Genomic DNA, 24,437 nt, shown 5'->3' with positions numbered 1-24,437 from the left:
AGTTGTTTAAGTTGTGGGTATTACTTAATTGAGCCTAAATTAATTTCAATCGATTTAATTTTAAGGTTTTAAGCAGTTTCCTGGGGCCCGGGAGGCAACAGTCTGACCGTGAAACTGCTTTTTCCGGGGCTGAACTGGGTCTTGAACGCAGCAAAGTGAGCGGAGCGCTGTGTTTTCCGAGGCTGCTTAGGGCCTTGAAGGCATCAGAGTCAGAAGGCGGCAGAGTGAGCGACACAGCGCGGAGCGGAGCGGCTTGACCGGGAAAAACAGAGGAAAAAGGGAGGAAAAGAGTTTAAAAAGGAGTTTAAAAACCTGCTAAAACGCCGAGTTCAGTATTAAACTGAACGCAGAGCGACAGGCTGAGCCCGAGCGGGAGACGCTTTGTGTGGGTTAGTTCCGTTTGTAACAAAAGAAACTGAGACAAAGTGAAAAGAAAGTTCTAGAAGAAAAGAAGCAGAAGTGTTCGCCCAGAGTTAGCAGAGATCACGCAGATAATACAGATAGTAAAGGATAATACAGGTAGTAACAGAGGGATAGAGGAGACGAGGAGATAAGGGAAAAGACAAGATGCCGCTGCTCCACAGAAAGCCCTTCCAGCGGCTCCCTCCTCCCCCGGACCTAGAGCCCGACGAGCTGGTGTTCCTGTGCAAGACAACCCGGGAGGCGTTCCGGAGCTACGAGTGAGTGGGTTAACTGCTTATCAAACTAAACCAACTGGTTATTAAACTATACCAGTGGAATGAAATGGGTTATTAAGCTAAACCAACGTAAGGAAACTGGTTATTAAACTACACCAGTGGAATGAAATGGGTTATTAAGCTAAACAACTGGTTATTAAACTAAACCAACGTAAGGAAACTGGTTATTAAACTAAACCAGTGGAAGCAAACTGGTTATTAAACTAAACCAACTAACTAGTTATTAAACTAAGCCAACTGGTTATTAAACCAAACCAACTGGTTATTAAACCAAACCAACTGGTAACTAAACTAAACCCGTGAAATGAAACTGGATATTTAACGAAAGTAGTTTGGCTTCGTCTCAGTTCGTTATTGAACTGTTCCCAGTGGTGGAGCTTCGCAGCTAGCATAGCACTAGCCCTGTTTTTAGCCTAGCTGCCCTGTAGAGGGACAGACAGGACTGATGGAGGGAGAGACAGGTAGAGAGACAGGTGTATTCTGGTGGGAATGCATCTGAGCAGTGTGAACTGGATGTGCTGGGGTTTGGGTGGAGGTCTGGAGCTGCTGGGGCTTGGGTGGAGGTCTGGGGCTGCTGGGGCTTGGGTGGAGGTCTGGAGCTGCTGGGGTTTAGGTGGAGGTCTGGAGCCTACAGTTAGGGGCTGAGGAGCGGGAGCAACGTGGTCCGGCTGAGGCTCATTGTTGGAGCTGTAGCGCCCCCCGTTGCTACAGCTCCACCTGCTGGTGGGATGACCACACTACGCCGATAAACGCGTGACACACGTCGAGTTATTTGGATTATTTCATGATCAATAACTCCAGGTGGTGACCGTGTGCGATCACAGGGTTTCTCCATTCAATCACAGGAAGGAACCGCCACAGCTCAAACTAACCCTAGAGCAAGGCACTCGTACTGTTGTGTTGGAGGTTCTATTCCCTAGAGCAAGGCACTAACACTACAGGGTTGGGGGTTCTATCCCCTACAGCAAGGCACTAGCTCTGCATGGTTGGGGTTCTGTTCCCTAGAACAAGGCACTAACACTGCAGGTTTGGGAGTTCTATTCCCCTGAGCAAGGCACTAACACTACAGGATTGGGGGTTATATTCCCTACATACCAACCCTCAGTCACTAACCTCTCTCTCTCTTCCCTCTCTCTCCTCCGCCACCCCCACCCCAGTGACTTCTTTGAGCGCACCATCCTGTGTAACAGTCTGGTGTGGAGCTGCTCTCTCACTGGGCGATCGAGCTTGACATACCTGGAGGCATTGGAGAGCGAGCAGCGTGCGAGGCTCAGCGTGAAGAGCTTCCCCACCGCCCTGCTGCAGCCGCTGCTCCACTTGGTGGCGGCGGGACGCCACTGCAGGCTGCATGACCTCTGCCAGCACGTCTACACCTACACCAAGGAGCGCTTCTTCCCCGGGGAGAGCGTACGCGTGAGCGAGTGCTCTGGGGCCAGGTGGGTGCGCTGATCCACCGCTTGATTATTGAGCACTCTGGTCGTCCCTAACCCTTTGTGCACCATTGATATGGTCACAGGAAACAAGAACGCTCTCATACACAGAAAGACATGCACATAAGTACATCAGGACCTGGATGATTCCATTTAGACAGATTGATGGAGAGACAGATGGATGGATCAATAGATGTCAGTTTATAATTTATAGTCATTAAGTCACCTGTTGCCATGACAGTACACGTGCACAGTGTTGCGTACTTCACAGTGTGAAATGTATGACCAATAAGTGACGAAAATAAGTGTAGTGATGTTAACTTTGTGTACCGGATTTCGTGAGTTTACATGGGAAAAAAGTGTGCGGGATTGATGTTTGAAATTTTCAAGAGGGTGTTGGCTGGCCATTTTGCCATGCACGTCAGTAAACTAGTAAAAAGAGTATTGGCGTTTGTGTGCAGGCATTTGTGTGAGGTTCTGGAAGTTCGGGCAGGGCCGTCTAATGGCTGCAGAACACCACCTGGTGGAGACACCATCATCATCAGTGACAGTGATGAAGACAGCGCTCCCATAATGCATCTCAACGGGTCAGTGGGTCAAAGGTCGCTCGATGTAAATAGTTGTGTTTTAGCGCCTGTTGCTGGAGACGAATGAAAGTGCAGCGCATTGCAGTACACCTTGCTTAGTGTGTGTGTGTGTGTCCGTGTGTCCGTGTCCGTCCACAGGTCAAAGAAACCTCTCAGCCCTTCAGCGTTCCGCTATTCAGTGAGAAAGATGGACAACAGCGAGACGTTGGTGGTCAGACACAGTCAGATCAGGTGACAGATATCTTATACAGAATCCATATTAAAACGTCACATTGAAATATTGCAGTGTTTGTAACTCCGCCGTAAATGATTGTTGTCACAGTCGGAAGAAGAACATGTTGTCCAGAGAGAGACTGAAGCTGTTGTTCAAACACTACTGTGAACCTCACAACGGGACCATCGTACTCAAGGTAAGTTCAAGTTCAAGTTCAAGTGATTATTTGTCACATACATATACATACGGTCATACATATATGCAGTGAAATGTCATGACATCCGGTGATGACGCACAATAAGCTCTATAAGCTCTAAAAATACAAAAATATACCAAAATGTGCGTAATCGACACAAGGTGCTCGCGCAGGCAGCCGCAAGGGGAGGCGCCACAATCACGATTCTGGGTTCTATAATTATATAATAGAATAAGTTAATTAACTGTTTAACGGTAAGAGTACTACACTACACCATTCTACACTGTATGTCATTTAGAACATCAACACAATCAAAGTATTTTGTACAATGTTCATATACATCACAATATCTGTACTAGGGTTGAAACTGTACACGGTATGCTATCGAACCGTTGCAATATCACGGTAGAAGTCCACCAGACGCGTCAGCGCAGCGTACAGGCGTGGAGTGCTGTCAGTGCACACTTTCTACTGAATCCACTGTTGAAGCTCCACTGACCACGCCACGCACGTGACATTCTTCTGTTTTTGCGTGAGAGGTCTTTTCAATAGAAACACAAGATAAAATTACGTAGAAATGTTTTTATAAACAGTGCAATCAATTAAAATGTATTTTATATGAGCCTACATTGTATAAGAGACTCAGAGCTGCTGTCGGATTTTCTTATTGATGAGGAACCGTTTTAAATACAAAGAACAAACATATATTGCAACTACCCCGGGGTTGAGGTGTCCAGTCAGAAATTAACCCCCTGGGATGGCCGTGTCCTTTTTTTTTTTATTATGAACTTCTCTTCAGACACTCTCTCTCTCTCTCTCCCGCTTCCACTCGCACTAGTGTTGAAAGAAAGAAGAAACAATCTTTATTTATCACACAACACACCACACTACAACACACACACACGCACATGCACATGCTTTGATTGTGGCCGGTGAAATGGATTCTCTGCTTTTGACCCATCCTGGCTTGTCCTTCCTCCGGGGGCACAGCCAGGAGCAGTGGGCAGCATACGTGGACGCGCCCGGGGACCAGGTGATAAATGTCCATTGCTGGTCAGACAATGATGTGTGCATGTTTTTGAGGGGGGTCCTAACTGACGTGAGGTGGAGGAAACCCCATGTGAGCACGGGGAGAACATGCAAACTCCACACAGAAAGGCTCCTATTTGGGAGATAACCGCCGGAGCACGGTGCCAACAGCGCCCCAGGCGGGAATCGAACCCAGGACCTTCTTGCTGTGAGTCAAGTGTTGGGTCATTCATAAACGAGCCGGTTCTTCTGAACGGCTCTTTTGTAGGAACGGCAGTAACCGAGTCACGCTAATGAGCAGTTGTTTTCTTTTTTGCCAAGTTTTACAACCCACCAATGAACTTGAACTCCCGTCTCCCCCCTCAGTCATACATAAAAAGTGGAGGTACACTCAAAAAGAAGACATTTTGGATCAAAAAGACGTGTTCAGAACAAATTGACGTGGTGATCTGGATTCTTGTGTTCTCGGTGCAAGCCCCTGAGCCGAACCCTGTCTTGTCTTTTTCTTGCTCTGGAAGCTCCCCTTGTCGTGATTGGTCCAAATGCTGTTCCGTCACGGCAGGGCACGGACTTCAACCTCCCTTTCCAGGTCACTCAACCTCCTCCCTTTCCTGGGTCAACAAGATTGTTTTTTCCGGGGCCGAAACATTCGGAGCATGTTTTCTAGATACCATATTTCCTCAACTATAAACAAGGCTGGATCTGAGTCGGTGTGTGTAGTTTTTTTTTTTTTTCTCATCCAGCACGACGCCGTGTTCCAGTTTTTTAATGTGTTTTATTTTATATCTATTGTTTTAGTTTGTTTCTACTTGTATGATACGAACATTTTAAACCCAACTAAGGGACGTTCCTCCTTGGAGGGGGACAGTGGATTGTGTAATGGAGAGAGAGCGTCTCTGGTCCACTGTGCGTCCCGTATCTCCGAACAAAGAAATAATGAAAGTTTATTTAACATGTGTTTATTTTGAGGAGCACGACACCCAAACGGCAGTGGAGGTAAACAAAAGCCCCGGTCACTATTTGAGGAAATATGGGTACTGTCGATAAATGACATTGACTTTGTTTTCACTTATTTTTTATTTAATTTTTTTCATCTTTATTTAAAGCAAAGCCACTCCCAACTCCTCTCGCTGTCGTGTTGGTGCTCCTTTCAGCGCCTAGTTCTTATTGAGTTCTTACTGAGTGTTCTGCTGACGGTGTTCCGGGACATGTTCTGCGCTGGTTCTAACGCAGCGTCTTTTGTTCTCCCGTCTTTATAAGTTTACCTCCTGCTTAAAAGAGCGTTACACTAGTTATTTATGGCAGTTTACTATAAAAAAATAAAGTTTTATACACCCTTTTAACCTAAAAATGTGTTTGTTTTTTTCTTAACTATTAAGATACCGTTACCGTGGCCCAAAAAACGTAATATATATACCCTACTGTGGGCCCACTGTACCATTGCATCCCCAATATGCACATAGTGTTATACAGTGTAGTTTTACGGTGTACTGTGTGTTGCACAGTGTCGTGTCTTAAGTGTACTGTATACTTGTACAGTATAGTATTTTACGGTGTGTGTGTGTGTTTTACATTGTCGTGTTTTGCCGTGTACTGTGTTTTACACTGTAGTGTCTCACTGTGTACTGTCCTCCACAGCGCTCGGCGGTGCTCCGCTTCGCTCTGGACTCTCAGTCCTTCTCTCAGTTCTTCCCAGAGGAGCCAAACTTCTCCTTTAGCCCCCCCACTGGAGGCCATGCCCACCCTGTCACCGGGTCACCTGACCAGGTGAGTCCATCATCCCCCTGTCATACCCGTCCCTCCCCATCATCCCTCTGGCATTCTGTCCCTCTGTCATTCTGTCATTCCTCCATCATCCTTCTGTCATTCTGCCACTCCTCATCTCCACCCCTCTGTAGCACCAGATGCAGAGGATGACAGTTGCTGCTCAGGAGAGATCCAAGCTGAAGAAAGAGGAGCGTCAACACGAGTTGAAGAAGAGAGAGAAGGAGGAGAAGGAGGTGCTGAAGGAGGAGCTGAAGAGGAGGTTTGAGGAGGAGAGGGAGAGGAGGAGACAGGAGAAAGACAGGATGAAGGAGCAGAAGGAGAAGGTGAGGAACAGAGTACTGACCACTTTGAGTACACTACTACAATCAAGTACCTGTAGTACAGTTCAGTATCAGTACTGCTGTGGTACAGTCGTACTGCTAGTGAACAGTACACATCTGGTTCTGGGCTAGATTCTAAAAGGTCCAGTGTTCTGGTCCAGAACAGGTTCCACTGCAGACCTGACCTACTCCACTGCACTGGACATTGCAGCAGCCCTTAGGGTTAAGGGTAAACTGTGGGTAAACTAATGGTACACTCACTCTCCTGCAGGAGCGAGAGAAGCTGAAGGAGGAGAAGAGGAGGTTTGCTGAACAGCTGAAGCAGTGGAACAAACCCAGGGAGGACCTGGAGTGTGATGACCTCAAGGTAACCAACTCGTGACAACTCATTAGATAACGAGTTACTAATTTTAAAAAGTCTCCTAGCTCCTGCAGTGGACTGTCTATTTAGTAACATTTGTCTACTTGTCGTGGTCCAAGCAGTTTAGTTAATAATGAATTGTAAAGTCATTTGTATAAAGTGGTCAAGTAGTGTATCCTGCGAACAGGAACTGCCGCCTCCACTTCCTGTTCGCACCCGTCTTCCAGCCCAGGTGTTTGGAGACGCTCTGATGGTGGTGGAGTTCCTGCGAGCGTTCGGGGATCTGTTCGACCTGCAGGACGAGTTCCCAGACGGGGTTTCACTGGGTCAGTACTACACAGTACACGCACTACGACTGCAATATTTCACAGTACCAAAATAAATGTCGATACATCGTGGAGCTAAACATGGATCACTATCAAAATGAGGGCAGAACCACCACAGAAACTGAAACTGGTCCTGGTTCTAACTCCCTGTGTCCTTTTTTCTTGTTCCGACCCTCTGTCCTGGTCCTGTTCCAGAGGTGCTGGAGGAGGCTCTGGTGGGTTCTGACCCAGAAGGTCCGCTGTGTGAGCTGCTGTTCTTCTTCCTGTCGGCCATTTTCCAGGCTCTGGAGGAGGAGGAGGAGGAGGAGGAGCAGCTGTCTCAAGGTGAGACACACCAATTACACATTAATTGTTGCCTCACAGAAGAAGGTTGTGGGTACAAACCCGACTGGGGCCTTCCTGTGGTGAGTCTGTATGTTCACCCCATGTCTCCCCCCCATTACTTTAATGTGCATTGATGATGTGTATTGCTTTTTGTTGTAGAAGCTTCTGAAGCTGCAGAAGAAGAATGTGACCAGACTCTGTCTGCTGTCAACGCTGTGGAAGGGCTAGCTGCTAGCTGGCCTCAGCTCTACCAGGGTAATACACGCACACACACACACACACACACACACACACACACACACACACACGCATGAACAGCAGCTTGTGGTTAAACAAGTTCCTGCTGCTCTCACTGTATCCGTTTACATCAGGTGGATGGTGGATCCACCATGTCGCACCATGTCGAGCCCTGGAAAATGATATAGCCCTATGTAATTAGTGAAATTAGTAAATATTCAATATTATAGAAATAAAAAAGTATCACCTTCTCTCCGGCTTGGGCCGATTTACAAGGATTTTAATGGTCTAAGTGCAGTTTATCGTGTTCTGAAACTGGAGTGGAGAGGTAGCGAGGGAGAGAGGGGATGGAGGCTCTCCCCCTCTCCGCTCAGAGCTGTTCAGTAACCACTGGTGATCAGGTCTCACTTCCCCTCTACAGTCCTGTACAGAGACTTTCAGAGACATTACATTACATTACATTACATTGATCAGACGCTTTTATCCAAAGCGACTTACAATTGTTCAAACACCGACGGACGCAGCCATCAGGAGCAATGTGGGGTTAAGTGTCTTGCTCAAGGACACTACAGCATGCTAGCAGGAGGAGCCTGGGATCGAACCAGCAACCTTTAGATTACTAGACGACCAGCTCTACCGCCTGAGCTACCACCCCCTAAGCAGAGGCAAGTGCTCAAAAAAAAAAAAGGCCCATGGACCCCCAGCTCCGGTTCTAGACATTTTGCTGCTCTGGGCAAACGGAGCAGCACAGCGGAGCCGCTGTTCGTACATCGCAGGTGCACCGAGGTTCGAGTTTCATGAGGAATTCCTCATAAATATATCTTGCCCAGACGATCGGCTACCAACAAAAAAAAAAGCGCCTGATAAGTGCAACCCGGGGTGCTCAGACTCCCCATGATTATAATATAATCTCACCGAGAAAGATTTAGATTTTTTTTGGTTTCTTTAGTCTCTTTCTTTTATGAAAAATTATGGAAAATATCCCCACTGATCAGCGATTGGAATTTTGCACTCCTACCTTGTATTTGTCTTTATTTATCTTGTTTGTCTATGTGATGGCTCTTCTAATTCTAGGATCCTTAAATTTACCTACATTAACTCGCAACTCACGTTATGTGTGCAGTTGCACATTATATTTATAGATATAACTGGACGTGCCTCTTTAGACAACAGTGTTGTACTGTGTGTACTAGAGGTGGCACAATTTTGTTTGAAAATCTAAAATCGATTGAAATGATCGTTTGATTTCGAACTTCGGAATCACATACAGGTTTTACGATTCTCCAGCATTTTTGTGGGTAATATTGTCCGACGTTTGAGTTTATATCCGGGATCAGAGAAGTCATTCAGCTGTTGCTGCGGACTGAGGACACAGACAACAGGCGGCACAATAATACTTCTTGGGAAGAATCCTGACACCACTAATGTGTACTGTTCTCCAGGCTGCAGTAACAGTGTGTGTAGTGTGTGTGCTGCAGGCTGCAGGAACAGTGTGTGTACTGTGTGTGCAACAGGCTGCAGTAACGGTGTGTGAAGTACAGGCTGCAGTCACGGTGTGTATAGTACAGGCTGCAGTAACAGTGTGTGTTCTATAGGCTGCAGTCTGCAGCAGCTGGACCTGGACAGCTGTTCTCTCTCTGAGATCCTTCGGCTTCACATCCTGGCGGCCGGAGCCGACTGTAACCACGCTAACGCCAAGTACCGCTACCAGAAGCAGGGCGGCCTCCTGGCAAATGACGACCCGTGTGTCGAGCTGCGAGCGGCTCATCCTGCGCTGCTGCGGAAACTGGCCTGTACCTCTGTGTACGACCTGGTCCCAGGTACTGTAGTACTGTTACTAAATGTTATACTTGAATGTATATACAGGTACTGTATTAAGATAGTATTTCAATCCCCACAGGGCTTGACATTAAGCATTTTAGATGAGATTTCCAAGATGTTTTACTTGCCCGATTGGAGGTTTTGAGCATAAAACACTTGAGTGAAGTTATATGGACCGATTTGGGCCTTTTCTGCATCAATTTATGGTGGAAATATTTTTATTTATGTAAAGGAAAACCCAAAAGACTTTCTGATCATCCGGCTCACTGAAAAGAGACAAACCTTTCAAAACTTCTGCAAGTGTGTCTCTTCTCCGCCCACCACATCTGTGTCCGCTCTGTATGTTCTTTTCTGATCTGACTTTTCATAATTCTACGCATATCACATAGCATCATTTTCCATTTAACATTGCTGTCTTATCACAATCCAAATCATATCCATAATATTTACTACTCTTATGGAGTGCCTACCGGTGCCTATACCGGTACCTCTGACTGTTCTGCCTTCTCAAGTGGACAAATGATGTTGACCTTTTATATTATAAAATATATTTTATACATATTTAATTGAGTCTGAGAGCACTTTTTATTTAAATTATTAGAACGCACAAGCTGCGAGCTCCGGCCTGAGCCAGTTGTAGCTCTGGCTGCGGCTCGTTACATACTCGCGCACAACTGCATGTTGCATTCCGCTTATGCAGAGTTGATCTGCCCCAGACAAGCGTTAATGTTAAACCCCCCCCAGGGGGTAAATTGGGGTCCACTATTGGTGTCCACCAAGCCCTAGCAGGGCAGGTTGGACTGGCTGGGGGGACAGCTTGACGTCTGGACCAGGAGCTTGTTGCTCGGCTGGACAGCTCTCCTCATTCAGGACTGGTTGGATCATTCTCATGAAACCACCATAAAACATGTCCCAAATGAACTTGTAGTGGGATAGGGACCTATAGTTAATATTTATATTTTAATTGGGCACCACCAGATTTTTGCTTAAACCTGGAAAAAATGTATTTGGTTTATGGTCGCACGGGCGGCGGAGGTCCGTATGTCTCGGGTAGGTTCTACATTCAGGAATTCACACACGATATATCAGATAAATACACGACTATGCTGTTAATCAAAGAATTAAAGTTCTCTGAACATGCATGATACAACAACGAATGAGTTCTATAATATGGTAAAAACGGTTTGAGGTCGAAAAACAAAGTAGGTTAAAACCCAAACACATATCTGGGAAATGTAATGGTGGTTGCTATGAAAAGAGGGAGAGACTGACTGACTGACTGAGGGATTGTATGTAAATGCACTCTTATTTCTAAACTCAATAATAAAATAAAGACATTATCGCCATGCCAAACCAACATCACATCGCCATGTTTTACCGGAGTTCTGGGGCACCGTATCAGCTCCGATGAGTCATTCGCCTTTATTACGGGATCGCCTCGGGATTGCCGTCATATTTCAAATTAATATTTCTTTCAATAATATGGGATACTACATTGTTACAGTAATGTCTGTAACAATATTTTTTTTTTTTTTTGCCAAAAGCGTTACGTTCCCTTCTGCACTGAGCATAGAGATGATTCTGTGTACTGTGTGTACAGGGGAGAAGCTGCAGCTCCTGGGAGCCCTGGCAGGAAAGCTGCTCACCCTGGTCTCCACCAGGGAGCTGATGGAGCAGAGTGCTGAGGAGCAGCGAGCAGCTCGCCATGAGGTCCGAGAGATCCGAGCGGAGCAGCACCGCCGGGAGCGGGAGGAGGCAGCCTACAGGTTAGATCGGTTCTATTCACAATATAGAAGCAAAGCCAACCCCCACTCCTCCATCTTTCCATCCGTTGTTTTTTAACAAATCTTTATTGGATATATACGTAGCATGTGGCGTACACAACATCAGAGATGACACTGAATAATATTAACACTTGTGTTTGACAGTGTTTGCCCACGTGGGTCAGTGTTTGGAATTTCAAATTAAAAATATTCTAACAGTATGTTTCTAACTGTATGTGTTGTTCCAATCCTACTGTGACCTAAATTAATGTCCTGCAAATCCTTGCGTTGATAGAATTTATTATAATATTTATATATTTTATATAATCTGCCGATCAGTTGAGGCGCAGAACCATGTTCAGCCTGAACAGAGATTTCGATTTATTTAATTTCCTTATTTTCCTACTTATATTTCCTACCTTTCCTATGTATGAAATTAAAACCAAACAAACAGAACTAACAGACGGTCCAGCTCTGTCTTGAAGAGACAGAGACTCTCTGGTAGCTTTAAGGTCTCTACATAGTAGGACTAAACATCTCTACGTACTAGTGCTAAATGTCTCTACATACTAGTGCTAAATGTCTCTACATACTAGTGCTAAACGTCTCTACATGCCAGTGCTAAACGTCTCTACATGCCAGTGCTACATGTCTCTACATACCAGTGCTCAATGTCTCTACATACTAGTGCTAAACGTCTCTACATGCCAGTGCTAAATGTCTCTACATACCAGTGCTAAATGTCTCTACATACCAGTGCTAAATGTCTCTACATACTAGTGCTAAACGTCTCTACATGCCAGTGCTAAACGTCTCTACATACTAGTGCTCAACGTGTCTACATACTAGTGCTCAACGTGTCTACATACTAGTGCTCAACGTGTCTACATACTAGTGCTCAACGTGTCTACATACTAGTGCTCAACGTGTCTACATACCAGTGCTAAATGTCTCTACATACCAGTGCTAAATGTCTCTACATACCAGTGCTAAATGTCTCTACATAGTGGTGCTACATGTCTCTACATACTAGTGCTAAATGTCTCTACATACTAGTGCTAAATGTCTCTACATACCAGTGCTAAATGTCTCTACATACTAGTGCTAAACGTCTCTACATGCCAGTGCTAAACGTCTCTACATACCAGTGCTACATGTCTCTACATACCAGTGCTAAACGTCTCTACATACCAGTGCTAAACGTCTCTACATACCAGTGCTAAACGTCTCTACATACCAGTGCTAAACGTCTCTACATACCAGTGCTAAACGTCTCTACATGCCAGTGCTAAACATCTCTACATGCCAGTGCTAAATGTCTCTACATACTAGTGCTAAACGTCTCTACATGCCAGTGCTAAACGTCTCTACATACTAGTGCTCAACGTGTCTACATACTAGTGCTCAACGTGTCTACATACTAGTGCTCAACGTGTCTACATACTAGTGCTAAATGTCTCTACATACTAGTGCTAAATGTCTCTACATACCAGTGCTAAATGTCTCTACATACCAGTGCTAAATGTCTCTACATAGTAGTGCTACATGTCTCTACATAGTAGTGCTACATGTCTCTACATACTAGTGCTAAATGTCTCTACATACCAGTGCTAAATGTCTCTACATAGTAGTGCTACATGTCTCTACATACTAGTGCTACATGTCTCTACATACTAGTGCTAAATGTCTCTACATACCAGTGCTAAATGTCTCTACATACTAGTGCTAAATGTCTCTACATACTAGTGCTAAATGTCTCTACATACTAGTGCTAAATGTCTCTACATACTAGTGCTAAATGTCTACATACCAGTGCTAAATGTCTCTACATACCAGTGCTAAATGTCTCTACATACTAGTGCTAAACGTCTCTACATGCCAGTGCTAAATGTCTCTACATGCCAGTGCTAAATGTCTCTACATACCAGTGCTAAATGTCTCTACATAGTAGTGCTAAAGTCCTGTAAAAATACATTTTTTATTTAAAATAAGTGCACTGCAGAGACAGTGCAGACAATAACATAGGTGTTATAGTTGTTAGTGTAAGCATTATTGTATCTCATTTGTTATTATTGTTAAATATTTGTATTTTATCAGATGCAAAAAAAAAAAATCAACATTATATATCGGCCATTGGCCGCCCCGCTCTCTGAACATCGGCATCATCCATTGAAAACCCCAGAAAACCCCGGTCGACCACTAGACACCATGCTGTGCCATGCCTTTGCAGATGTATAAATTTCAGTCTGTTTGACATTGTCACATTGTGCGCAGCGTGAACAATACACAGAAGTCACGCAGAACCATATTGAAGCCTTTAGAGAAGGCTGTTTGTTTTAGATTTGTTTTTAGCAGTTTCAAACTGGTACAATGCAAAAATCCCTGTGCCGTGCCGGCACGTCTCTCTGTTGCTCTGGGACCTAATTTTGTAAAAACTGTTATTTTGTACAAGTACTCTTCACTTCTAAAGCTGTCATGGATTCGTTGTTTCACCCTGATATATGTGCAACAGCCGCTTTGGTGTCTCCTCAGGGTTCGTCTGCGTAAGGAGGAGAAACTGAAGGAGCAGGAGCTCCGGATGAAAGAGAAAGAAAGGAGGATTAAGGAAGAGGAGCAGAGGAGGTAGGGCAGGAAGACCTGATGATAAAATACAAACCAGAATACAACCTGGAACAAACTGTGTGTGTGTGTGTGTGTGTGTGTGTGTGTGTGTGTGTGTGTGTGTGTGTGTGTGTGTGTGTGTGTGTGTGTGTGTGTGTGTGTGTGTGTGTGTGTGTGTGTGTGTGTGTGTGTGTGTGTGTGTGTGTGTGTGTGTGTGTCAGTGTACAGGATGAAGAGCAGCAAATGGAGGAAGAGGAGCAGCACACCGTTCAGAGGAAGAAAGGTTGGACACCAGGAAGTAGAGTAGATAAACGCGCTCCGAGTGGTTCAGTCCGACGTGGTGAACCTGGAGCTGATTGTTTTCCTTCAGCCTGTTGTCGTCGTCACAGCAACAAGAGCTGGAAAATGGATCCATTGAAACAATAGGCTGGTTGCTTGTTTGGGTTAATTTCTCACCTTGTTGTTCCACTACAGCTCAACAGCAGGAGGATCCGAGTGAATCCAGTCCAGCCTTTAGTCTGACGGTTCAGGAGCTACAGAAGGAGCAGGAGAAGGTGAGAGAACCTGCCACGAGACCTAGGGTCTCAAACTAGGACTATCTGGAGGCACCGGCAGAGGTTGTCTTCCGTTTGGGGGCCCCCCGCGTTGAACATTAAGAGAAAAGCAAACTGTCCCATCTTTTTGTACAATGCATAAATTAATTTCCCTTATAATACGACTAAAATTAGACAGACAAATAGACAAAAACATCTTTGTGGTATTCTACTTATTTTTGTTTCTGTTTAATGTGGGCTGCACTAAATTATCTTGTGGGCTCGACAGACCTGTGGGTTGTCACTAGACTGTAGAACTAGGCTGTAGAACCTGCGACTAGGCTGTAGAATCTGCCACCAGGCTGTAGAACCTGATACTACACTGTAGAACCTGTTGACAGCCTGTAGAACCTCCTTCCCTGAGAGAAGAGCTCACCGAGGGGGGGGGGCGGGGTCTCTGCAGGTCCGGGAGCTCCAGGACCGGATCCAGCGTGCCGCCTCCTACACCTCGGTGCTGCCTCTGGGCCGGGACCGGCTCTACCGGCGCTATTGGCTCTTCCCCTGGGCCTCGGCCCTGTTCGTGGAGGAGGACGAGGCTGGAGCGAAGGAAGAGCTGCTGCCACCCCCCGAGGAGGAGGAGGAGGAGGAGGAGGAGCGGTACTGACCTCATGTTGCTAGAAGTCCCTCTGAGGTTTCACGGAGGTTTTGCATGTTTTGTCTCATGGTGCTAAAATTTCAAGTCAAAGGAAAGACTTTTTATTATTTTTTTGTTTTATTTTATGTACCATTGAAGACAGAGCCATGTCTTCACTTCCTGTGATGAAAGAGTGAAACAACTGGATATATTTGACTGTTCATCCTTTTTTATTTTCTCTATTTTCTCAACATGAGTTGAGCAAGTGCTGCTCTGGGTTCCAGTGATGAAGCTATAAAATAAATATGTTTCAGTTCAACACAGTGAGCAGTTCTGACACGACTTAAACGCTTGTTGATTTGGACGTTTAATGCAGAAATGTTGTGGCAATTTTGCAAAATTTCCATAATTTGTATTCATTACGGTGATTTCCTTGAGTGAGTGGTTACAGGTCTTTAAGCTTTAATCAGTTTATTTTTATTGTTGATATTCATCATAATTTGAGCTTCCCTTGCGTTTCATCTCTCGCCCCATCCCGGTCCAACTCAGAGCCCCGCCCCTCATCCGTCCCAACCAATGGGCTTTCTATGGCTCCGTCCAGGAGGTTGAACGCCTGATCGAAGCCCTGAACCCTCGAGGCCACAGGGAGAACGGCCTGCGGGAGGCGCTGTTACAGGAGAGGGAGCGGCTGCACCAGCAGCTGGACAACAGCGCTGCTCAGTGCTACAACCTGCAAGGTACCGCCCAGATTAACCAATGATCAGGGATTAAAACCAATCACCTCACAGATTAAAACTAAAGTAAAACCCTTTACCATGGTTACACACGGCTCGTGCCGCTCTGGGCTCATGCCGCTCTGGGTGTGAATGTCCTGTGCCTCTAGTTGCAGGTGGACCTTCTGCTCCTGCTGAGAACTTCCTGGAGAACCGACTGAGAGACCTACTGCTGGACCTAGAGGACAGAATCTACCAGGGAACCCTGGGAGAGCTGAGGGTCAGCACACACACACACACACACACACACGCACACTGAAACACACGGGTCACACTCACACACACACACTTGAATGCACTTGTGCTGTTTACTTATGGAGCTTTAAAAACGTAACCCCCCCCGCTCCAGGTAATGGACAGAGCAGAATGGAGAGCGGCGTTGGAAGAAAGTCATTATGAGCTGCTGTGTTGTGATGGACATAATGGAGGGATGGATGGAGGTGTTGAGCCACCCAGAGACAGGTAGAGAGAGAGAGAGACAGAGTTGGTTAACCGTGTGTGTGTGTGAATAAAGAATGTAATGTGTGTACTGTATATAACTTATATTAAATGTCTCCAGGCTCCAAGTTGTTCTGGGGGGCAGTGGGAATGTGGGTCCCCGGCAGGCGGTCAGCGATACTGTCCGCTGCCTGGCTCGGGCACTGTTCCACATTGAGCAAGGCATCGACAAGAGGTTCCTGAAGGCTCCACTGGGTGAGGACCAGAAGTGATGTCACAGCTGACGCAGTGCAACCGTGACCGTCACTATGCTTCCTTGTACTGCCCGTCGCAGCTTGTTGTACTGCATGTGTACTTGTGTGTATAATATTGGGATGTTAATAACGTTGAGCTATATTTTATCTTGAGATATTTTTTATTTTTATTTTTTGTAGGAGACGAAGATTCAAAGAAAGAACAGAAGATAAAGAAATCAAAGAGAAAGGATGAAGAGCGTTCCAGTGACGGTGTGTTTCTATTTCCTGTTTCAGTTTTTCTCTGATGTAAACGCTTAACGAAACTGTGAGGTGCATTTCATCATATCTTGTACAGAGACTGAAGGTGTGTGTGTGTGTGTCTGTCTGTGTCTGTGTCTGTGTCTGTGTCTCTGTCTCTGTCTCTGTCTCTGTCTGTGTCTCTGTCTGTGTCTGTCTGTGTCTCTGTCTGTGTCTGTCTGTGTCTCTGTCTGTGTGTCTCTGTCTGTGTGCAGCTGGCAGTGATGGCGGCCGTGTGTCCAGGACGGTGTTGGAGCGCTGGAGAGAGTCTCTGCTGTGCTGCTCCAGTCTGTCCCAGGTTAGTACTGCTGCTCAGCCACTACTAGGAAGATACTAGTACCCTGCTGTTACTATACCAGAACCCTGCTACCCTGCCGCTACTATATCAGAACCCTGCTACCACTTACAAGGTACTAGTACCCTGCTGATACTATACCAGAACCCTGCTACTACTATGCCAGAACACTACTGCCACAAGCAAGGTACTAGTACCCTGCCTCTACTATACCAAACCCGGGCCTCTACTATACCAGAACCCTGCTACCCTGCTGCCACTATAATAGAACCATGCTACTGCTAAGAAGGCCGGGGGCGGCGGGTTGATTCAACCCACCACAGACACCGCTTGCATTGGAGGTGTTGGATGGCAGAAAGCTGGGCACTGCGATGTTATGGTGATGAACTCTTATAAACCTTTTCTAGGTGTTTGTGCACCTGTCCTCCCTGGACAGCAGCGTCCTGTGGTCCAGGTCTCTGCTGAACGCTCGCTGCAGGATGTGCAGGAGGAAGGGCAGCGCAGAGGATATGCTGCTGTGCCACGCCTGCCACAGGGGTCACCACACACACTGCCTGAGACCCCGGCTGAAGGTTCACACACACACGCACATACACTGCCTGAGACCCCGGCTGAAGATACACACACATACACACACATCCTCACACTGACGTGTGATATCATGTCATGCAGAATGTTCCGGAAGGTGATTGGTTCTGTCCGGAGTGTCGACCCAAGCAGAGAGCCAGACGCCTGTCCTCCTTCCAGCCCTCCTTCAGCTCGGAGGAAGAGGAGGAGTCTGATGAGGAGGGGGAGGAGTCTGACATGGAGGAGGACGAGTCTGATGATGATGAGGGGGGGGAGTCTGAGGAGGAGGAGGGAGAATCTGATGAGGAGGAGGCATCTGAGGAGGAGGAGTCTGACGAGGAGGCTGCAAGAAGGTGTGTGTGTGTGTGTGTGTGTGTGTGTGTGTGTGTGTGTGTGTGTGTGTCAGACGGGGCTGGGAGTCAATACTCTATACCCTAAACCCCAACCCATTAAATTCTCATGTATCAATTTCTGAGTCGATCAAAACATAATATCAACACTTTGTGTTTGAATTTCTGCAGCTGTTTAAATACCACCAATCACAGATTAATTGAAATATTTTATTTCTGTATTAGACTGGATTTGTTCACTGAAATATTTTTATAATCAGGTGGTAAACTGAAAATTTGGTACAATTTCTCATTATGTATAAAATGTCAATATATTCATATAGAATCGTATTGTGAGATCCTGATCCTGGTGTTGCAGCTTTATGAACCTTTTACTGATCACATTTCCAGATCAATAATTTAACAAAACATTTCGGAACATAGAATCTATAGATTGTAGAAAATTTGGAGGAAGTTGCTTCCTGTAATGAGTAGAAGGTAGGAAGCCGCTTCCTGTTTCCTGTCGCAGTAGAAAGTTGGCAGCCCCTTTGTGCTTCCTATACGGAGCAGGAAGCTACTTCCTGCTTCCTGTCCGGAGTAGAAAGTGGGAAGCTGCTTCCTCTATGGAGCAGGAGGCTACTTCCTGGTTTCCTGGATGGGGCATGAAGCTACTTTCTGTATGGGGCAGGAAGTACATCCCAGGAACCGGAATTGTTTCATTATATTTCAAAGGAAAAAGAAGAGCCAATCAACTGTCAGACTGCCCCCCAGATCCAAAGGCTCCAAACCCCCAGCTCGCCAACAGAGTACTCCCAAAAGTGCTTCTGCCCGCCCACGGAATACTCCCAAAAGTACTTCTGCCCGCCGACGGAGTTCTCCCAAAAGTACTTCTGCCCGCCAACGGAGTACTCCAAAAAATACTTCAGCCAATGGGAAGCCAGCACCAGCCTCCAGGTCAGTGCCTAAGTACACACCCCCAGTGTTTACTACTGTGTGTGTACTCCACACCCAGTGGATACTACTCTGGTACACAGTATAGTATATATAATCTGCAGAAATGCGTAACTCTACTTGATTCTTGGGCTGCCCCGCACTAAAGATTTTCCTCTTTGCACTGCCACGTTGTTCCTCCAATTTCTGAACTGAACAGAACCAAAGAAAGAGAGAGAGCACGTTTCAGAGTGACCTGGAAATGGCGTTACGGTGATTTATTTGCCCTTTTAGTCAAGTCGACCAGTCTTAAATTTTAACTTCTGTTTAAATGTCAGGGAAATTAGTCGTTAGGAACATCCCTATTCTGAATGTGTTGGAACAGCAGGCAAGGAGACTGAACAAAATTTTGTTCATTTATCAGTAACGCCAACACAATAACTTATAACCAAATCAGCCTTTAAAATATGAATTTAATTTACAAGCTGTTGATTTCTGGCAAACCATCAAAATCTGTAATTACCCTTTTGAATGTGTCTGAACAACCAGCAAGCAGACTGAACATTATCTTTGTTAGAATTTGTTTCAAATTAAAAGCCCTCTAGCGTTTCATACACTGGTCCAGCCATATAGTTTTTGAGGTTTATTTTGACAATGTGCAGCTCCTGAATGGAGTTTGTTTTTTTTCCTGCTACCAACCGACCAATGAAAATCTTGGTCGACGAAGACCCTTCCCGTCGACTAACCTTTGGTCGACTATTTGGAAGCAGCGCTGCTCGATTCTATTATTTTGAGTGAAATTGTGCTGCTGTAGTTTTCTGATCCATCAGAGCCCAGCTCCACTAAGCTCCACCCCCTCTAGGTCCTCTGGTAAGAAAGCTCCGCCTTCCAAAGCTGCTCGAACCCCGGACGGCCGCACCGAGCAGCACAAGAGACCAGGTGAACTTCCTGTTCAGCTTTCACTGCACTTTCTACCGTAAAAATCCTGTGAAGACATTTTGGGCATAAGATAGATGGATGATCGGGGGGGTAATTGCAATATCATAGCTGTTCACATCAAAATAGACATTAATAAAGAAATACGAGTAAAAATAGAAAAATGAAAATGCCAATATCCAATCACATCACATGCAATCATTATAATCATGTGAGGACATTTTGGGACTTAGTGCTTTTATAGGCTGTTTAATCCTTAGACGTGAAACCCAGGAGGTCCTCATTATTCCTCCTCTTCCTCCTGAAGCCTCCGAACCCCTCCTTCCTGTCCTGACCCCCTCCTGCTCCTCGTCTTCCCGCCGCTCCTCCGGCCGTAGTCATGGTGTGCACCAGCTGTCGGCCTGCGAGCAGCTGACTGTGGAGCTGGTCAGGCACCAAGACAGCTGGCCCTTCATCAAACTGGTCTCCAGAACGCAGGTAAACAGATCTCTTCTCCATCAGCTCCACCAGGATCCTCCGCTCTCCGAAGTATTCACAATACTTCAAAAAGTACTCACTCTGTACTATTTCCTTTATATTTCTTCTGGTTCAGTGTCGCAGAGGTCATCTCCTCCACATGGAACACAACACAACACAACACAATTTTAAATGTTTTCTAGTGTTTGAATTAGTTTATTTACAAAACTCAAAATGCAACAAATAATATTGGGTCGACTCAGGTGTCGTGTTTCAGAGCCGATAAATACTGGTGTCTATTGCAGGGTCATTTGACCCGGGACTGAAACCCGGGTCTTACCTTTACCACTTATGACAAATGCCGGATGTTAGGGGGTGTTACGGGATTTTTGGCACAGTAGGTATTAGACTATTCTGTTTTTAAAGCTTCACGTTGCCCCCTGCAGGTCCCAGACTACTATGACGTCATCAGCAAGCCCATTGCACTGAGCGTGATCCGAGAAAAGGTCAACAACTGTCAGTACGAGACAGCAGGTGAGGGGGGGGGCAAGGTCCTCACTTAGTGGTGGCCAGCACGCACTTTACACAACAAACACTAAGACCAACTCTACACAAGATCCTCAAACACTAGAACCAACTATACACACTGAGTACACTGTCCTCAGAAACACTCAGACAAACCTGCCAACCTGCAGGCATTTTGCGTACCAACCACGCAATTTTTGGCCAAAATATGCATGTACGAAATGCCAGCTGAATCTATGCTTAAAAAATGTAGATATATTATTGTAATTTAATGGCGGAAAACAAACAATCAATACAAAACAATACCGTACATTTATTCGGAATTCAAACTACATCCCTCGGACCAGATGCTACGACCTTGTGCTTGTGGTTCTGTAACCCCTCCCTCTCCTCTTACTCACTCAACATCCACTGATACGCAGCGATACTTTATTATCCACTAGGTGTAACGCTGCTTTGCTGAGGTAAAATGGGTGGTGGGGGAGTAATAATCAGTCACAAAAATGTGACCGTAATGTGAACATATACATCGTGAGATGCACCGATCGATCTGCGGGTGACTGGAATCGGACCGTTGGGCGCCCCGGTGGCTCACCTGGTAGAGTGACCATTTTCAAGGCCAAAAGTCCATTTGCTGCATGTCATCCTCTCTCTCTCTCTCTCGCTTGCCTTTCCTGTCTCTGTACTGCCACTGTCCAATAATGCATGAAAAATGCCAAAAGAATATCTTTAAAAAAAAAAAAAAAAAAAAAAAAAAAAAAAGATATCCCTTTCTGTGCCGGTCAGCTTTACAGGCCCCATACTGTGCTCAGGTACTGTACTCGTAAAAATTATTATTCACTTTGGAATGTCAAGTACCATATATAAAGTATAGAAAGATATATTTGCACTTGAAAGTGAAAGAGACTTTAATTTGAAGTTTGAACTGGACATTTCCATGTGATTTGTATGATGTGTCCAGTTCCAGGTTGCATTATACTGAAACTTGGTGACAGTCCCATATTACAATTTATTGGAACTCAGTGACCGTTCCATGTTGTATTTTATTTTATTGGAACTCAGGGACAGTTTCATGTTCTATTATGGTTCCATGATAAATAATTAACAAAACTAACACATGGGGCAAATTCGCAAAAAATGTATTGTGGTCACAAATGACACCATTAAATGCGCATCAATTGCGCCCGCTATCTGCCCTGCCTTAGTGTACGATTCACAAAAAGATATTGCACAAATGATATGCAAGCTCAAACACGCCCATAAAGTTTTTCTGGGGGGGGGGGGGCGACAAATGGCCGACTATTCTCAGTCTCGTTCACTGGAGGTCCTCCTTCCCTCACCGTGCATTAAACCAACTGAATTGGAATCGGCAGGTCAGACTTTAAAAAATCAGAAATCTGAATCTGCCAAGAAAATTGCAATCGGTGCATCTCTAGTTGGAAAACATGGTTGGTAACGTTATGAGATGATGTATTTCAGTGGTTATAAAGTTAGCCGTAGTCGCTCGCATACAAAGTATTTTGCTTTGCTGCGAGACGGCTATGGTGTGAATACCTGATGGATCATTTAGCTGTAGTCACTCAAACACCACGGAAGACTCCCTGTTACACAATTGTGGTACTCAAAATATTTTCCCAAGGTTGGCAGGTCTGCTAAGACAAACTATACACAAGGTCCTCATAAACACTAAGACCAACTATACATAAGGTCCTCATAAACACTAAGACCAACTATACACAAGGTCCTCAAACACTAAGACCAACTATACACACGGTCCCTAATAAAGTACAGTGTCTAGTGAGTGAGTACAGTGTCTAATGAGTACTGAAGTACTACTCCCCTCCCCCCAGCGGAGTACATAGAGGACGTGGAGCGCATGTTCTCCAACTGCATGCAGTACAACGCCCGCCACAGCTTGGAGGCCCGTGCGGGCGTGCGGCTGCAGAGCTTCTTCCAGGCCGAGCTCGTCCGGCGGGGGCTGGGCCAGATAAGCCACGCCCTCCCCAAACGCTCCAGGCAGTAGAGCGGCAGTAGACCTACAAGCCGTAGTGGAACCGCCCTTTAGTACAACTCCTTTTATGTCCATCCAGGCTGGGAGGCCTTCTGAGGACCTACAGGAGGCCTCCCAGCATCCAGCTGAATCTCACTTTAAGCTAAATTAATCAAGATGGCCGCTTGGTTTTCTAATTCCTTGAATGGACTTTAACAGCTTGTGTAACCGTGGCAGCGAGTGAAGAAGTGGTGAAATGATTTACACTCTCCAGCACCGACTAAAAGGATCCATGTGATGAGAACCATCAGCCCATGAAGGAATTCGAACCCACAGCATTCCACAGCGGCCATTTTAAAGGTGGTTCTCCCAACCTCCAGGGGGCGACAGAGTAGGTTTGCACTGATTTTGCAGGAAAGTCATCAGTCTGCATTTGCTCAGGGATCGCTTGTCATTAAACTGGATAAAGTTCTCTATTTTTCTATTGAATACTACTAAAGTACTTTAAAGTATTTCTGTTCCAGATACTTTCACCTGTTGTGTTCACTAATTAGTACAACACTGCTTAATTAATATTTCAGTTTGGACACGTCTATTTATTTTCCGGGATAAAATGTGAGAAAAGCTTTTAATGGATAGAAATAAATCCTCTTGTGGCTTGGTAGGTTGTTAGTTAGATCCCAGTAAGGAGCTCCACACTGGATCCCGGTGAGGAGCTCCACACTGGAGCCCGGTGAGGAGCTCCACACTGGAGCCCGGTGAGGAGCTCCACACTGGAGCCCGGTGAGGAGCTCCACACTGGAGCCCGGTGAGGAGCTCCAAACTGCATTCCTTCCGATAAGGAGCTCCACACTTGCATCCAGTGGAGCTTCACACCAGATCCCAGTAAGGAGCTCGGATCCAGTGGCGGTTCACACCGGATCCCAGTAAGGAGCTCCACACCGCATCCCAGTATGGAGCTCCAGTGGATCCCAGTCTGTACTGGTCTCTTGGTTTATTTATTAGCGGTGTATCTTTATTTATGAGAACTTTGTTTGGATCCAGTTGTAAAAGTTGAAATAAATTTACTTTGTTTTTCTTAGTTTCCGCCTTGCTCTTGTTTCCCCCGCAGCGTGCAGCCTTGTCATGACAACGTGCTGACAGGAAGTGCAGCGGCTATATGACATCTAGCATGTTCTGTGTAGCACTGTATGTACTATGAAGTACCCACTCATGCTCCATGTACTTTTCCGAGGATCTACTTTTATTTTATTTTTTATATTTTTTTGCCTGTGCTCTCAGCATGCAGGACGGACAACACAGAGTATTTGTTCCATTGCATCTAGGACAGTCAGTCTGCAAGTGGAGTTGAACTGGTCAACCTGCAATGACTCTTTATTCATTCTTTAATCATCAACAACTGCTGCAATAACTCTGTCCTGTGGATGACCTGGGTGACGAGCAGAGCACAGCAATTTTATTACATACAACCACCACCAACCCCCTCTTTGGAGAATCATCTCACCATGTTTTGGTCTTTTAACAACTAATCATCGTTACGACTCCAAGAGGGAGAATCACCACAGGTGAGACAATTAACCAAACAAATGTGTGACGTGTGTGTGTGTGTGTGTGTGTGTGTGTCAATTGGTTCTGGTGTATAAGGTTATGTCGTGGCGCCTCCAAGCAGCGGAAAAGGCCCTGAAGCCACCCCTGAGTCCTGCAGTTGTGCAGACACTCCACGACCGCAGGAAAGCCCCAAGTACCCCGCCCTGCAGCCACAGAAAACCAACCCCCCAGTCCCCAGAGAAGCCAGAAGCCCGTGGAGCAACACCCTCGCCCGGC

The 24,437-nt window shown here is 45.8% G+C and overlaps 1 protein-coding gene across 4 annotated transcripts; it reads left to right on the top strand.

Annotated features, from left to right (window-relative positions):
* Nucleotides 1–247: 247 nt before the first annotated feature.
* On the top strand, nt 248–23,617 carry baz1a (bromodomain adjacent to zinc finger domain, 1A). 4 transcript variants are annotated; one of them, XM_080011885.1, is made up of 30 exons: nt 248–680; nt 1,856–2,134; nt 2,590–2,715; nt 2,854–2,946; nt 3,038–3,125; nt 5,793–5,921; nt 6,053–6,244; nt 6,513–6,608; nt 6,835–6,928; nt 7,124–7,252; nt 7,412–7,507; nt 9,085–9,309; nt 10,911–11,076; nt 13,606–13,695; nt 13,896–13,957; nt 14,149–14,228; nt 14,671–14,864; nt 15,391–15,578; nt 15,725–15,834; nt 15,964–16,076; nt 16,174–16,307; nt 16,487–16,558; nt 16,801–16,883; nt 17,288–17,452; nt 17,553–17,800; nt 18,509–18,730; nt 19,521–19,645; nt 19,950–20,119; nt 20,545–20,632; nt 22,474–23,617. In XM_080011885.1, the coding sequence occupies exons 1-30, from the start codon at nt 568–570 to the stop codon at nt 22,644–22,646; spliced, it is 4,143 nt and encodes a 1,380-aa protein (XP_079868011.1). In that variant the 5' UTR covers nt 248–567; the 3' UTR covers nt 22,647–23,617. The 4 variants fall into 4 exon arrangements, with proteins under 4 accessions (XP_079868011.1, XP_079868010.1, XP_079868012.1 ...); XM_080011884.1 differs by having other exon boundaries at nt 6,790–6,928; nt 18,548–18,730; XM_080011886.1 differs by having other exon boundaries at nt 6,790–6,928; nt 19,569–19,645.
* The last annotated feature ends 820 nt before the right edge of the window (nt 23,618–24,437 follow it).

The sequence above is a fragment of the Zeus faber genome, assembly GCF_960531495.2.
Source record: "Zeus faber genome assembly, chromosome: 13".
Classification (NCBI taxonomy): Eukaryota; Metazoa; Chordata; class Actinopteri; order Zeiformes; family Zeidae; genus Zeus; species Zeus faber.
The sequence above is the reverse complement of the archived record's forward strand: the minus strand, read 5'-3'. Positions and strand labels throughout refer to the sequence as shown.